The following is a 15,383-nucleotide window of genomic DNA, read 5'->3' on the forward strand; positions in this document are numbered from 1 at the left end:
CTGAGGTGGTCTCTCACAAAGGACTTGGACTCCGAGGGCTATATTGGGTTGGAAAGTTCCACAACCCTTTGCTAGACCCACAACAGACATTTTCAAACTAGCCCTCATGTCATTTGTGCAAAAGTACAAGGTGCCCCTGCCCTTGCCCTACACAACACACTACTTTTGTATGTTGGTGTACCTATGGTTCTGACCTTCAGTGTCTTTTGAATCAGTCTTGCTGAGCCCTATGCACACTCTTGAACTCTGATCACTGTTGCCCTCTTAGCTGCTGCAAACTTTGAGTACCTCAACCCACAACTGCTTATCTGGTGGTTGTCGGTATTCTGAGGTCTGACTTTTTGACTGTGGTGACATGCATCCGAATGGAAGTGTTTGGTGTCAAGACCATTGTTTGGATGACTGACATGTCTATCCTGAAGCTACCTCATCATCTGCTTTTCTCAGAGGCTCTTTCGAGGAAATTAAAACTGAGCAGTATTACCTCATCCAAGTTGACAGCAGGGTTGGATACACTTCTGAACAAATTTCTTCTGCAAGGACATCCAATGGGTCCACACAAGTGTGCACTGTGACCAAAGTAACAAAAATATTGACTACACTCATGGGTGTTGCGTTCTTTCAGTTGACGCCAGATTTGTAAGAGATGCATTTTCAAATTTGAGGATCAAATGGCCTAAATGCTCAAGAATTTTTGACTGGGGCCTTGACATGGAATATAAATAGAACGACTGTGGACTTGAAGGACAGTAATAGACTGGATAATAATTTGATACTTGGGGTTGCAGAGTCAGGTGAACAGTAAGATATGTTGTCCTTCTTACTCTTCTTTCTGCTGGAGCATATGGTGTCTCTTTCTCCCCACACCTGGAATCTCAGAGGGCTGATAGTCATAGACTGCATTCAGGCAGATGCACGAAGACTGATCCTGGCATGCCTGACAGATAATTATGACCACAAAGAAAAACAGAGGCTCTATCTTCTACAAAGGCCACATGATATATATATCTGCAGACTTCTCTCAAAAAGCAAATGTTAAGCACAAGACATTTCTAGCCCTACGTCCAACACTACAGAAATGGAGCATAATCTACAGTCTCCTAGATCTGACAGCTAAGTTGATCACTGCAGATGGGAAAAATAAAGAACGTTATCATCATATGATCTGGAAAAGCTCCTGGAGTCAACTGAAAGTGAATGAATGGACATTTCACAGTTAAGCAACTGGCCAGGGGACACAGAGGACTCTCTGAGGGACATGAATTTTCACAGGAATAGCAGTTAGAAGATCCTAAAATCTCAACCAGAATCTGAGGACTTGAGATGGCTGAATGCAAATGGGGGCTATGAGCAGAGTCAGGGATACAGACAACTCAATTTCACCAATCCCCACAAACCCCTACATGACCTTTGCACTGCATGTTACTGGAGGCAATTTGGTACCCTATCATTCTTTTGACCCTTTATTTACACTCTACCATGTGCGGGAATGTGCCCTGAATGACCAATGGCACATGTGCGTGGCTTTTGGGAAAGTAACAATTGCACAGGACTGTTTGGTTGCCTTCTCTCCCCTCAGACACACTCCAGATGTTCATAAGTTGCCCATCGCTCCTAGGTAGTTGGGTCTGGCTGCCATTTCTTCTTGTCCCTTTTGTGCTGCATATTCTGCTACACAATACTCTGTGCGCTTGTTCTACTTCGCTGAGGCAGGGTGGCTTGTATATTGATGATTTTGGTTTCCTCCCCGTTTACTATTGGATTTTTAAGATAGTAATAATGCCCACTTTGATCTCAACCTCCTTGTTTAACTTTTTCTCTATGCTACCCTATTTTCTCAATTTCCTTTTCACAACCCCTTCCCTTAGTTCTTCTGTTTCTGTTTTCCACTTACTGCACACCGTGTCTTGCTGCACAGGCCATGTGGGGTTAGCTTACCTCCTCCTGCCCCAGGTTTGACTTTTGGAATACATCAGCCTTTGCTCCCATTCTCATGGTAGTTAAACACAATTACTCTGCCATTAATCTCAATCAGTTTATTATACCATATGGAAGATTCTGGAAATACATCTCATTGAGTAAGATGATGAAAAAGAATTGGACGGAATGATTTACAAGTATGCTTAAAAATAAGAGTGGAAAAGGAGATGAGCTTTTAAAGATAAGAGTGGATAAGGAGATAGGTTTCTGTCTCAAGGAAATAAATTATTTAAACTAGAAGAGAGCTAGACTGACAGTTTGAAATTAGTCAAAATAGGAAGACTAATAGAATCATATATGAGATGAAAAATTGTGGATGTTTTTAAATGAAAAACGAATTAGAGGAAAGGATATTGCGGAAATTAACGCCACCTAGGGGCATATGTATGAAGTCTATTTCCCATTCCAAATGGGCCGATTCTCAGAATCAACCCGTTAGTGAACGGGAAAAAGCCTTTTGGGATATATCATCCCAAAAGGCCCTCGCAAAATAGGGAATTGCAAAATTTGTGATTCCTTATTTTGTGAAAGCATTCAAGGAATCACAATTTGCAATCCCTTAAATGCGATGTAAAAAGCAACCAAGTTGTGCGATTTCTCCTTAAGAAATCCCAAATTACCACCAACTTCAAGTTGGAGCTAATTTGCGATTTCTTTGAAAAATTCATTTTTTTTGCATTTTTCAAAGTGCCATGTGGCGCACATACATGCCCTTAGGGCATGTATGTGTGCCACATGTACACACATGTACATTTCAGGGGTGAAACAGGGTGTGCTTTTGACACCCTGGCACCCTTGAAATTGCATTCTCAATTTGTGATTCTCTAATTGAGAATCGCAAATTGAGAATGTCTTCCCATTCATTCCTATGGGCCTCTAGGCCCATATTGATGAATGGGAGGTATTCCTTAATTGCGATTCACAATTGGCGATTCACAATTAAGTAATATGTAGGATTCGCAAAATTATTTGCAAATTCTACATACATGGCTTTTTGCGGTCCTCAAATAGTGATTTTCTAAAAATCACTATTTGAGAATAGCAAATTTATCCTTTGATACATATGCCCCCTAGTTCGTAATGATGCTGTAATGTGAAGATGCATAACCGAGATTGTTTATTATGCCAAAGGAATGTGGATAGGATTACATAAAGTTTCTTAAAATGATAAGAAGGGATTTGGACAGCAATCTTGTAGAGAGTATATAAAATAAGAGGGACAAGCATCATCTTAATTGAATCTAATGTACCCCACCCAGATACATATAGTGGATTCTAATAAGAATCCAGTGACTATTCAACTAAACTGTTTCTTTAATATTGTTCCTAAACCACAATCCTAAGAATTTAAGTTTTTGTGGGGACCATGCAAAATTATCACAATTAAAATCCTGTTTTAATATAAATGTTTAAGAGGGAGGATTTTAAGTTTGTAACCTGATGACTCAGCAAATTGGTCTACTTCATAAACAAATGCAAGCAAAGAAGTCACTGGACTGGACATAAGTAAGAGAATGTCATTTGCATATGCAGCCATCTTTATCTGTTTATCAATATATTGAAATCCTTGAATAGTAGGATTATTTTGGAATCTGAGCACAAATGCCTCCCAACTAAGAATGGAAAGTGAAGAAGCTAAAGGGTAGCCATGAAGGAGACCTCTATGTAAAGAAAAGTATGAAGATTGTACACCATTAACAAAAATAGATACCTTTGGAGAAGAATAAAGAAGAGAAACGACATTTTAAAATGTAGATCTAAAGCAAAACCACTGTATAATTTCAAAGTCAAAAGCAGTCTGTTGAAATCCTCTGAATCAAGAGAAATAGCATCTAAGGAATGTTTATATATATTAGATTATTGTTTAAGACATTAAAAGTGCTATTAGTTATCAGTGTGCCTTTAATTACCCCTGAATGTTCCCTTCCTATCAATTGTGGTAGTAAAGAGTCAGTCCGAAGAGCAATACTTTTTGCAAGGATCTTATAATCTAAGTTTACAAAAGATATGGCGCTGTACTTTTTACAGAATTTGGGGTCATTTCCTTCCTTAGCGATTAGACATATTAATGCTTCCTGGAATGTTCCTTCTGTTTTTTTGTAACAAAAAATTGAAATAAGTGAAGTAGCCTAGGCACCAAAAGATGAGAAAATGAACAACATAATTCAATTGTAAACCTATCCAGGCCAAGAGTCTTCTCTCATTTCATCGAATTCATAGTGTGAAGAATTTCCTCAGACGAAACATCTTCCAAAGGGGAAAAGTCAAAATTGACAGTATGTTGTTTATGGATAGAAGCTAAGTAATGGTGACTGGATGAGGAAGAGGGAGATGATTCAGGGGTACATAAATGTTGATAATAGTTTTAAAATTCCTCTAAAATGACTTCATCCTTAAACAGAGGGCTGTTAGTAGTACCTAGAATTGTGTCTATTTTGCCGTCCTTAATATTTAGTGCTGGACCTCAATAAGAAGGAGGCAACATTTTCTATGAGGAGTGTGTTAAATTGGAATTTAGCATTGGTTAAGTCAGCGAGACAGGTGGGCAAATTGGTAGTGTAATATAAGTGTGTTGGACTTGGCCCTTCTGGCAGGTTCACCCCTGAACTTTTTGCTTTTCATGGTGACCTAGTGGTAGTGATTTTTGACTTCTGCGCACTTTCACTGTGTCCCAGTGGAAAGTGCGGGTGCACTCTGAGTGCGTGTGGTGACATTGGCCTGCCCTCCCATAGGAATGCATGGGGAATGTATGTGTCCCTGGTAGTTCCTGATGCGTGGGGTGTGCAGGCTCGAGTTCGGTATGTGCGGACTCGTGTGATTAAATGCTGCGCAATGATGTATGCGGCGTGATTGTGTCTAGTGTGGAAGTGCCACTTCTAGAAGTTGGCATGTTTGTGTAATTTGTGTCTGGCTTGTGATTGGCTGGAGCTGGCTGGTGAGCCTAGCTACATGAGTCATGATGGGTCTGCCCCGGTGGTGAGTGTTGAGATTAGCATGAGTGATGTGAGGGAGGAGTACACCTGGGACCTGAATAGGGCTGGGCTTTCCCCACACAATGCTGGCTCCGCCCCCTGTGGTGCGTCTAATGACCCAAGCCTGCCTATTGAATGGAAAGTGTGGCTGAGGAAAACAAAGTGCTCCAAAACCAGCTGCGACTGGTTTTTCCCCCACCCTACACCCTGAGACAAAGGGATTTACGGTATAAAAAGAGGCTGTCACCTCTTACAAAATTTTCTTGCTGATCCTGTCTTGAGAGGGGGGCCTGCTGCACCTGCTGGGCGCCAGGAGGACCGCCATTGGGGATTGCCTCCCTGCCTAGGAGGACCCTGTGAGCTGGCACCTGAGCCCAGCCCTGCCGCCCCCCACCTCTTGAAGGACTTGTTTGCTGGGCTTTGGGGACATTAGCGCTGGGGAGCGCTTTGCTGTTCTTTCTTGATCCTCGGCAGCACCTGGAAGCGCTGGATTTGTCCCCCTAGCGCCTGGGAGCGCTTTTGCTTTTATTTATATCAAGCGCTTTTTTGTCCCCAGAGGAGCGCTGTTTGACGGCCCACTTGCCCTTTAAAGAAAGCAGGTGCCCACCCTGCAGGTCTGCGGCTTTCTGGCGTTTAAACTTCAGAGGGAGCCGACCCCTCAGCAGCCCCGTGCTACTTGGAGGAGATTGCCGCGGTGCCCTCCGCAGCGCGACTGGAGCCTGAGGGCTCGTCAGCAGGGCCGCGCTGCCATTGGCTGCCCCGCCAGCCTACCACGTGCTAAGCCCGGCCAGAGGGTTGCCCGGCAACCAGGACTCTCGCGGCCCTGTCCCGAGCGAGGCTCTCCCGAGGAGAAGAGCCCCGCCCGCCACCATTGCAGAAGCCCGGTCCCAGGAGGATCCAGAGAGGAGCCCCAGCAGAGGCCCGGTAAGTGCGGGCGTCTGGGAGAGGAGGGCACCATTGTACTGTAAAGGCCCCGTGGGGGCCCGGCATATTCCCGGAGTGGCCCCGGAAGGCAGCGGGCCGCTCCCCCTTTAGTCACCCCCCCAACGCTAGAGCAAAGCACAGCGTTGGAGTCCCTTTCCAAAGCGGGACTCCCAAGCACATTGGGGGCATTTGTTGAAGAGCTCATGGGGCCCCTCCAATGACGGGCCCAATTGTAGTCGAGCCCACGAGAGGCTCCATCAGTTCCGGAGGCAGTTGTTTCTATCGAGTCCCCAGAGGGGGGACTCCACCGAAGGCTCAGGGCACATTCTGTATTTAGAGCCAGAGAGGCTCCTACCACCACATCTTCGGGGGCATTCCTGGAGGTAGAGCGGCCACGGCTGAGAGCGGGCCGCTCCCCCAGTGGTGGTACAGTTCTTTAGAGCCCACGAGGCTCCAAGGCTGCATTTTCATATTTAGAGCCCACAAGAGGCTCCTGAGGGCCCAGTCATTTGTTTAGGGCCACGAGGCTCCAACGTGTTGGGCCCAGGGTTGCTGCAGCTGCCCAGCACGTAGTGGGCAGCTGCTCCATTTAGGTCCCCTGACATTGCGAACACAGGGCGTCCTAGCCCCAGAGAGGTCAGTTGGCCTGGGGACAGTCACAGGTTGTGGCTTATGTGATTTCTGCGCAATTGTTCTTTTGCTGCACCTCTGAATGTGTTGTTATGCATCATGTGCTAAATGTATAGTGATACCTAGTACAGGGGTTGCTAGTGAGGTCCTGGTTCCCTGCGTGGCAATTTCCTAAGGTGGTTAGGGTTGCGTAGGTGGTACTTACCTGTTACCAGTGATTACTGGTTGTGTGCTCTACTTCCTATTTTGTGCTACAGTGATTTTATATTCTATGTTCTAAGTGCTAATTCCTACAAGTATTCTAAATCTACAAGTGAATATTCCTGACAGCGGTCCATGTGGCCCTGTCCGGTACATATATCCCCTGTAAATCCTGCCCATGCCTTTTGGCACATTGTAAAGTGTGTGTTTTTATCTACTGTGTTTGGTACAATACAAAGGCTATTTTTATATATAAACTTGTGTGGAGTTTCCTTTGTGGTGGGCCTTGGGTGTTGTTGCTGGGTGCGCGCGCAAACACTTAACTTTCATAGCCTCCGAGTTTAGCCTTACTGCTTGTGTCACGTTACCAAGGGGGTGAGCAGGGGTTATCTTGGTGTGTAACTCCCTTGCCCTGACTTAGAGTGGTGGTCTCTGACTGACTTTGGCGCAAGCCTTTGGCCAGCCAGAGATCCCATTTCTAACATAAGTGTTCTCATTTTTGAATATTATTCAAAACCATAGAAGAATCTAAGTTATTCATTCTTCTTTTCTGAGATACAGTTGAAATAATATTATCATGAGGTGCTGTTTTGAATGAATCCCAAAGAAAATGTTGTGATATATTTGTTGTATCTTTAAAACAGAAGCATTTCTTCACAAAATCTGCTAAACTACGAGTAAAAATTTTATCTAGTGAAAGTATATTTTTAAATCTCCTACTTGGTAAATTTAAAAGAAGAGTAGAGATTAGTGCAAATCACTTTAAAAATATGAAAAGTGTTCTTCCTTGCGATGCCTGTTTGATTTAGTCAGACTGAACTGCTGAACTGCACAACTTATCAGTCTAAGAGGAGAAATAATGTACAAAAACATGGGGTTGCATTAAATTAATTTGTATTAAATCTCTAAACAGAGGTTGGCTAATAATGTTAGAGTTGCTTTGTCATAACTAGTTCGAAAATTCTCAATTTAAGGTGCTATCTTCATCATGAGTATAAGGTCACAACATGTTCAGTTAAGCTAGTTAGCATCTCTTATAGATTCACACACAAATAGCAGAGTACAATATCCATTTTGTAAATCTTACCCATGTGTCCATGGCCTCTACTGTCTCTAATAAATCGTCATTCTGTCTGTAAATAAAGATATGAAGTGATTATTTTTTAGAGTTTGCATACATTTCCACCTACATTTTTTTGCTAAACATATGTGGGGTACGTGATTTACATAAACGTTGGCATGGCTTACTCTTGTAGAATGTCGTGCTTTCCAATGTTTAATAGGAATTCTTGATCATGTCGAAGGATGAGGTTGTACACTGTCTTATAGATTTACAGTTCAACTTTAAATGTAGCAATTGGTCGAACTTACTCTTCCTCTCATTCATTCATTCATTCAATTGAGCAAAGCCCTTTGATTTGATTTCAGTTGCTGACCAGAGCAAATGAATTAAGCCTTTTAGGAAATAGCTACCTGATATTAGAATCAAAAAGGAGTGATGTTTCACCCTGCCTGTGTAAATAAACAAAGTGGCACAGTTGTCAATATTTGAATCCCACAATCTCTCTGGCTTCTAGCCTATCCATTTCTGCCGTTCAAATGTGTCATTACATCTCCAAAAGTGATCATGGCGGTTCCTCTTCCCACTTGCATGGCAACATTCTAGTCATTTAATGCATATTAATCTTCAAGCTCCTATGTTTATGGTTAACAGGCAGGCCAGGTTCATCTTGTGTTAACTTCAAGTTCCCAACACAAAGAGGTAGACCAATCTGCTATTAAGGCTCATTCTGTTTTCAGTCCAATTGTCTTGTCACCTTTTATAGTTAGCAAAAACACCAAGATGATGGACTGAGTGCTGAAACTTTCCAACCACTCACCCCCAGTCAAGAGATCTGGGTTTAAACCATTGTTCTTTTGCTCACCGTGCCACCCCAGTTTGCACCCAGCCATATGTCAATCAGTCTTGACCCTGCTCCTCATGACAACAGTCCTCCCCGAATTGTCATGCCAGGTAGTCCTTGGATCAGAAACAAGCATCCTGGGAGCGCGTTTTGGGGTATCACCCCTCATCAGCCAGGCAAAAAAACAATTGATTTAAACCCAGATCTCTGTACTGGGGGTGAGTGTTTGACATTGTTCAGCATTCCATCCAGCAGTTGTTCTTTTTGACTTTTTATGTCCCATCACCCTCCACATCACATGTAGTCTTCCCATAGTCATTCTGAAAGCTCACTGAATTTGTAGTGTAGATGACCAATGACCAAGGGACCAGCACCAGCTGCATTGCAGCACACTAGCAACATGGCAGAGCAAGCTTACAAACATTATAGCCACTCAACTCCAATTCCCCTCCTGGGTCTGGAATGCCCACCGGAGCATATGAATTTCTTTTTATTTCTGAATGAGCAGTGAATTGTGGGTGAAGCACTGTGGTTATGTGTTGCCCTTGTTGAAGAGGCTATTTCTAATCACGTTCTCTGCATAGAATTTCCTTCTAACAATAAAAAGCACTGACCAAGGGAAAAGGTTGGGAACACAAACGCATGCACATCCATGCACCCACTGGCACACGCACACATATAACCCATACTGTGATGCATAACAAAATACCAAGTTGTGTACATAAACCCACACAATGTAACATGCACAAAGGAAATCATACAAACAAATCAAAAACATACAAGTACCCATATATACACTCTCTATCTGTAGCTGGCTTTTTTTTCTACACAGGGGATTTCACTGTATTCATGTACTAATCTTTACGATATGAAATGTTTAGATCGGTATCTTTAAGTATACAATTGAAAAGATTTATAGATCGGGCTCTGATAATGTGTTTGCCTTATTTTGGGTCAGAGCTGGGAGGGGGAGGGGTGGGGCTGTGATGGAGGGGGGCAGGGGTTAAAAACAGATAAAAAAAATAACTCCAGGTTGGAAATAGAAATAACTAGTGTTATAAACAATTGTACATTTCCATCAGAAAGTACATCAAATGAATATGGAGCATGCCAAAAAATAAAAACAGATAGAATACTGGGAACGCAAGCATTCACGGAGTTAATTTACAAATTATTATGGGAAGACTAACGATATGCACATGGAATGTGGCTGGGCTTCATGATAGGAATAAACGCGCCCGTCTGAGTGAAATAATTAATCAAAACTCTCCTGATATAATATGTCTTCAAGAGACTCACCTGCCCTGGGATAAGAAGGATCTTTTAAAAATTAGGGGCTATAATCTACTGGCATGCACTACTCAAATGTCAAACATTCGTGGCGTAGCTATATTAGCTAAAAATGTTACAGGTCAATCCACACGTAAGGCAGTAGATACTCAGGGCAGATGGTTTATCATGAAACTGGCTTTGGGGAAAACTCTCTGTTCAGTTTACGGGTCAAATCAAGATGATCCCTCTATATTTAAAATCTTGACCTTGAACTTGCCAGCTGGTCAGGATCACTTATATTCTGTGGCAATTTCAACATCTCGCTTGGGCCTGCATTTAACAAACAGATGCAGCAAAGCTACTCAAGCCGTAAACCGAGAGTATTCAACGCTATCAGTCTGCTTAGCGATAGCTATAACCTTGTGGACATTTGGGAGGTTAAAAATCAGCCAGACCTGGGATACACATACTTTTCACATCCCCATAATAAGTATGTATGAATTGATTATATACTTGTAACAATGGACTTATCCAACCAAGCTACAGTTCTTAAATATCCCAAAATAATCTCTGACCACAATGCCCTAATTCTCACAGTCGACCTAGCTAATTGTAGCAGACAACGTTCTAACTGGACATTTGATAGGAAACTCCTGGCTAATAGGGATTATATTAAATACATTACTACTTGGGCTCAAGGATTCTTTAATATAAACCGTTTTAGTGCCCCTAGATGTGTGGTATGGGACTGTTTTAAAGCTGCCCTTAGGGGGGGAAACAGTTAGCTATGTAGCCAGAATCAAAAAACAACGAGACAGCGAGAACAACCAAAGGATGCTTGAGCTAGCCAGGGTAGAAGAAGGACATATTGCATTATTAGCTCGAGGGGAGGATGGGAAACACACAATGCGCCGAATGCTACTATTAAAAACAGAGTTAAATGATGGGTTGACCCAGAAAGCAGCAAAGACTTATAGAGTACATCAAAGAAATGTCTATGAGACAGAGAATCTCTTACAATGTGATTTCATCCATTAAGTCACACACCCACGTAAATACACAATCAGAAGACATAGTCAAAGTGTTTCAACACTATTACCAAAAGCTCTACCAGAAGGATAGCTTAGCCAATAAGGATGAAACTAAAAACTTTCTAAGGGAATTTATAGTTGATACAGGTATGGACAGGGGTATAGATGCTATGACTAGAGAAGACCTTGAGAAAGAAATCACTTTTACAGAACTACAAATTGCTCTTTCCGATCTAGCCACAGGGAAAGCTGCAGGCCCAGATAAAATCCCTCTAGATTTATATAAAACTTTGGGTGAGTTCATAATGCCGCTCCTACTTGACTTATTCCTTGGCATACAATGGAATGGCATTTCGTCAGAGTCATGGAAAGAAACAAACATAATTATTTTTCCTAAAAAGGACAAACCCACTGATCTACCATCATCATATCGCCCAATCTCACTAATCAATTCGGACTCAAAGCTATATGCTAAGACCATGGCTAATCGGCTCGGGAGGGTTGTTGAACATCTGGTCTCCCCGTGGCAGCATGGCTTCATCCCCAGAAAGGGTACCACGGACCACACTCGTAGAGCTATCTCACTTTTTGACATCATGTCCGGGACGGGGGGCCAGATGTCAATGATCCTCTTAGACGTCGAGAAGGCCTTCAACCGTGTCTCGTGGGAGTTCTTGTGGGGGGTCTTGGAGTATAACAACTTTGGGCCTAATTTTGTAAAATCAATAACAGCAATGTACTAAGATCCGAAAGCTAAGCTCCAAATAATGGGTTGCGAATCTGGCGCAATTCAAATTTCAAGAGGTACAAGGCAGGGTTGTCCCTGCTCCCCGATCTTTATTCGCTCTTTATATTAACCCCCTGATTTTGACATTTTTAGAAAACCAAGCAATTAAACCTGTGGTGGTCGGCGTATATGAAACACAAATATACGCAGACGACGTTGCAGTTTTAACACCCAACCCGGATGAAGCAATTATAGAAATAGAGGCTATTACACAAACATATGGGTACTGCTCTGGTTATTCCCTCAATAAAGACAAAACGATCATACTGTGAACCGATAACACTGATTTCACCGACCCCAGAAAAGCGGAAAAAGCAACATATCTAGGGGTATGTATAAGTCCAGATGTCCAAACTTTCTCCAAGCTCAATTATGAACCACTAATGAACACCATAAGAAAAGACCTAGCATGAGTCAATAGCTTACATTTGTCAATTGTCGGCAGGGGGAACATTTTAAAAATGAACATACTTCCCAGGCTATTGTATCTATTTCAGGTCATCCCCTTGATTATTGAGGATAATATCATTAAGGCTCTCGAATCTCAGATGTCCAAATTTGTTTGGCAGTACGGTAAAGTTAGGAGATCCCTGAAATACCTATCCCTGCCACAACATAGAGGCGGCCTAGCAATTCCCAACATGTTGCTCTACTTCTGGGCTGCCTTTCTGCAACAAATGGCACCTCTCCTTAACATCACTCCATCCACTGAGAACTCAGGGGGCACAGAAATACCCTCTATCTATGAGCTATCAATCGGGATGAAAGCCAATGGTCTCTTGCTGAGACAATTAGAGCCAAGCTATTTCAAAAAAGTAAAATTCAAAGTTATCTTTCGCGCTTGGAAAGTTTGGTTGAAAATTTCTAAATATATGTTAATTCCTAGGTTTAATCGATATACTCCTTTGTGGCATTCCTCATTGCTCCCTATGCAGGCCAACGATGACATCGCTAAAAAATGGGAAGGCATAGGGATTTTAACAGCTTGGGACTTTCTGGGCGATGATATGTATGCCACCTTTTCGAATTTACAGAGAAAATTCAATGTATCTAATGGTGATTATTTTAAATTCATCCAAGTTAATACAATTCTAAGTGTAAAATCATCTAGTATTAAACTGGAAAGGATTCCACTCATAGAAATTATATGTAAAAGTACTACCAGAATTGGCATAATATACGGGATGCTTCTGGAAAAATTACAGGATGACTTGGAGAATACTGAAGTGCTATGGGTCGGCAAACTGGCTTACCCAAATGTAGATATTGACATGAGCCTATTATTAACATCACACCTGCTTCTATCATCTACCCAAAAAGCCCAGCTGTATAAGACCATTTATAATTTTTACTACACTCCGGCAAAGCTACATGCATGGGGAAAAAGGATAAATGATGAGTGTCCAAGATGTGGTATAGGCCCAGCTACTATAATACACGTGTTTTATGAATGCCATAAACTAACATTGTTTAAGACAATGATACTAGAATTTTGGGAGGAGGTGTTTGGGCATAAAATAGCGGATTCTCCCACGCTTTATATGCTGGGCTATGATAGCACGCTTGAATTAAGTTTGGAGGAGGAATCAATTATTTTTATTGGTACGACAGTGTATAGAATAATACTTGCAGCTCACTGGAAAGACCTAGACCCACCGAGCTTTCAAATGCGGCTAACTCGTTTTCTGGGTGTATTTAATCAGGAAAAAGCCATTTATGCCACCAGGGTAAGACAATCTAGAATGCGGAGCAGTAAGATCTGGTCCCCTATAACAGCATGGCGTTAAGATCAATATAAGACCAGTTTTTATGTATTATATTACTATATATTCTTCTCTGTATTAATGTATTGCTTGATATTCTAGACATAAATGAATTGTATAACATAAAAAAAAGGAAGGCACAGGTATCTTCCCTTTCAGCATGTGCCTTTTTTGTTCATATCAAATAAACACTTGCATTTGCTGGTAGGTAGTTTATTCTATCTAGGCGTCACATATAAACCTCTGAATTTTCTCTGGACCCTATATTTAGAAAGGATCACTGACATAATATAGAATGACAAAATATAGACTTACCAAAATATAGTCACCAAAATATAGAATGCCAAAATATCGAATTCCTATCTACAAACAGGTAAGTACAAAAATATCGAATCCAAAATATAGTCTGTAAAAAATATAGTCAGTCAAAATATCGATTTTTTTTAAATGTCTTAAAAGTAATTTAAAATTAATGAAATAATAAATATAATTAACTAAAACATACTTAAAAATACTCAAATAACATTAAAATTAAGATATAATTAATTTAAGTTATTAATAAAAAATGTACAATATTTTACCGTAGGATAGCAGGAGGGTAACATTTAATATTACCACTCCAGTGAGTGCAACAGTAGGGAAAGCGTTGGACAGCGTAGGGGTAAAAAATACTATTCCCACTCCGGTGAGTGCAACAGTAGGGAAAGCGTTGGATAGCGTAGGGGTAAAAAATACTATTCCCACTCCAGAGAGTGCAACAGTAGGGAAAGCGTTGGATAGCATAGGGGTAAAAATTACTATTCCCACTCCAGAGAGTGCAACAGTAGGGAAAGCAATGGATAGCGTAGGGGTAAAAAAACTATTCCCACTCCAGTGAGTGCAACAGTAGGGAAAGCGTTGGATAGCGTAAGGGTAAAAATTACTATTCCCACTCCAGAGAGTGCAACAGTAGGGAAAGCGTTGGATAGCGGGAGGGTAAAAAATACTATTCCCACTCCAGTGAGTGCAACAGTAGGGAAAGCGTTGGATAGCGTAGGGGTAAAAAATACTATTCCCACTCCAGAGAGTGCAACAGTAGGGAAAGCGTTGGATAGCGTAGGGGTAAAAATTACTATTCCCACTCCAAAGAGTGCAACAGTAGGGAAAGCGTTGGATAGCCTAGGGGTAAAAAATACTATTCCCACTCCAGTGAGTGCAACAGTAGGGAAAGCGTTGGATAGCATAAGGGTAAAAATTACTATTCCCACTCCAGAGAGTGCAACAGTAGGGAAAGCGTTGGATAGCGGGAGGGTAAAAATTACTATTCCAACTCCAGAGCGTGCAACAGTAGGGAAAGCTTGGATAGCATAGGGGTAAAAATTACTATTCCCACTCCAGAGAGTGCAACAGTAGGGAAGGCGTTGGATATTGGGAGGGTAAAAATTACTATTTCCACTCCAGAGAGTACAACAGTAGGGAAAGCTTTGGATAGCGTAGGGGTAAAAATTACTATTCCCACTCCAGAGAGTGCAACAGTAGAAAAAGCGTTGGATAGCGTAGGGGTAAAAAATACTATTTCCACTCCAGAGAGTGCAACAGTAGGGAAAGTGTTGGATAGCGGGAGGGTGAAAATTACTATTCCCACTCCAGTGAGTTTAACAGTAGGGAAAGTAATGATTTAATATATTATTAAAAATAAATTAAATATCAATACCAATACAACATTAATTGAAATTAATAACCAATTTAATATTATGTAATAATTATTCAGAAATACAACTACATATTAGTTATTAAAAATTAATAACCTATTCATAATTATTTAACAACTAATTAATTTTCAATAACAAAAACTAATTAATAATAAAAATTAATACCAATTAAAAATTAACAGTAAATTAATTATCAATACACAAAAAGTATTTTTAATATGTAATTAA

General features: G+C 41.3%; 1 protein-coding gene across 5 annotated transcripts in view; it reads right to left on the reverse strand.

Annotated features, from left to right (window-relative positions):
* Positions 1-15,383, reverse strand: part of LOC144773006 (uncharacterized) — a 2,495,654-nt gene that overhangs the window by 683,288 nt on the left and 1,796,983 nt on the right. For all 5 annotated transcript variants that reach the window (XR_013599895.1, XM_078657750.1, XM_078657753.1 and 2 more), the window contains exon 12: positions 7,795-7,840. Coding sequence is in view for 4 of the 5 variants with exons in the window: in XM_078657750.1 (XP_078513876.1) it covers positions 7,795-7,840 (46 nt within the window). In the remaining variant the exon portion in view is untranslated. The remainder of the gene's footprint in view (positions 1-7,794; positions 7,841-15,383) is intronic.

The sequence above is a fragment of the Lissotriton helveticus genome, chromosome 8, assembly GCF_964261635.1.
Source record: "Lissotriton helveticus chromosome 8, aLisHel1.1, whole genome shotgun sequence".
NCBI lineage: Eukaryota > Metazoa > Chordata > Amphibia > Caudata > Salamandridae > Lissotriton > Lissotriton helveticus.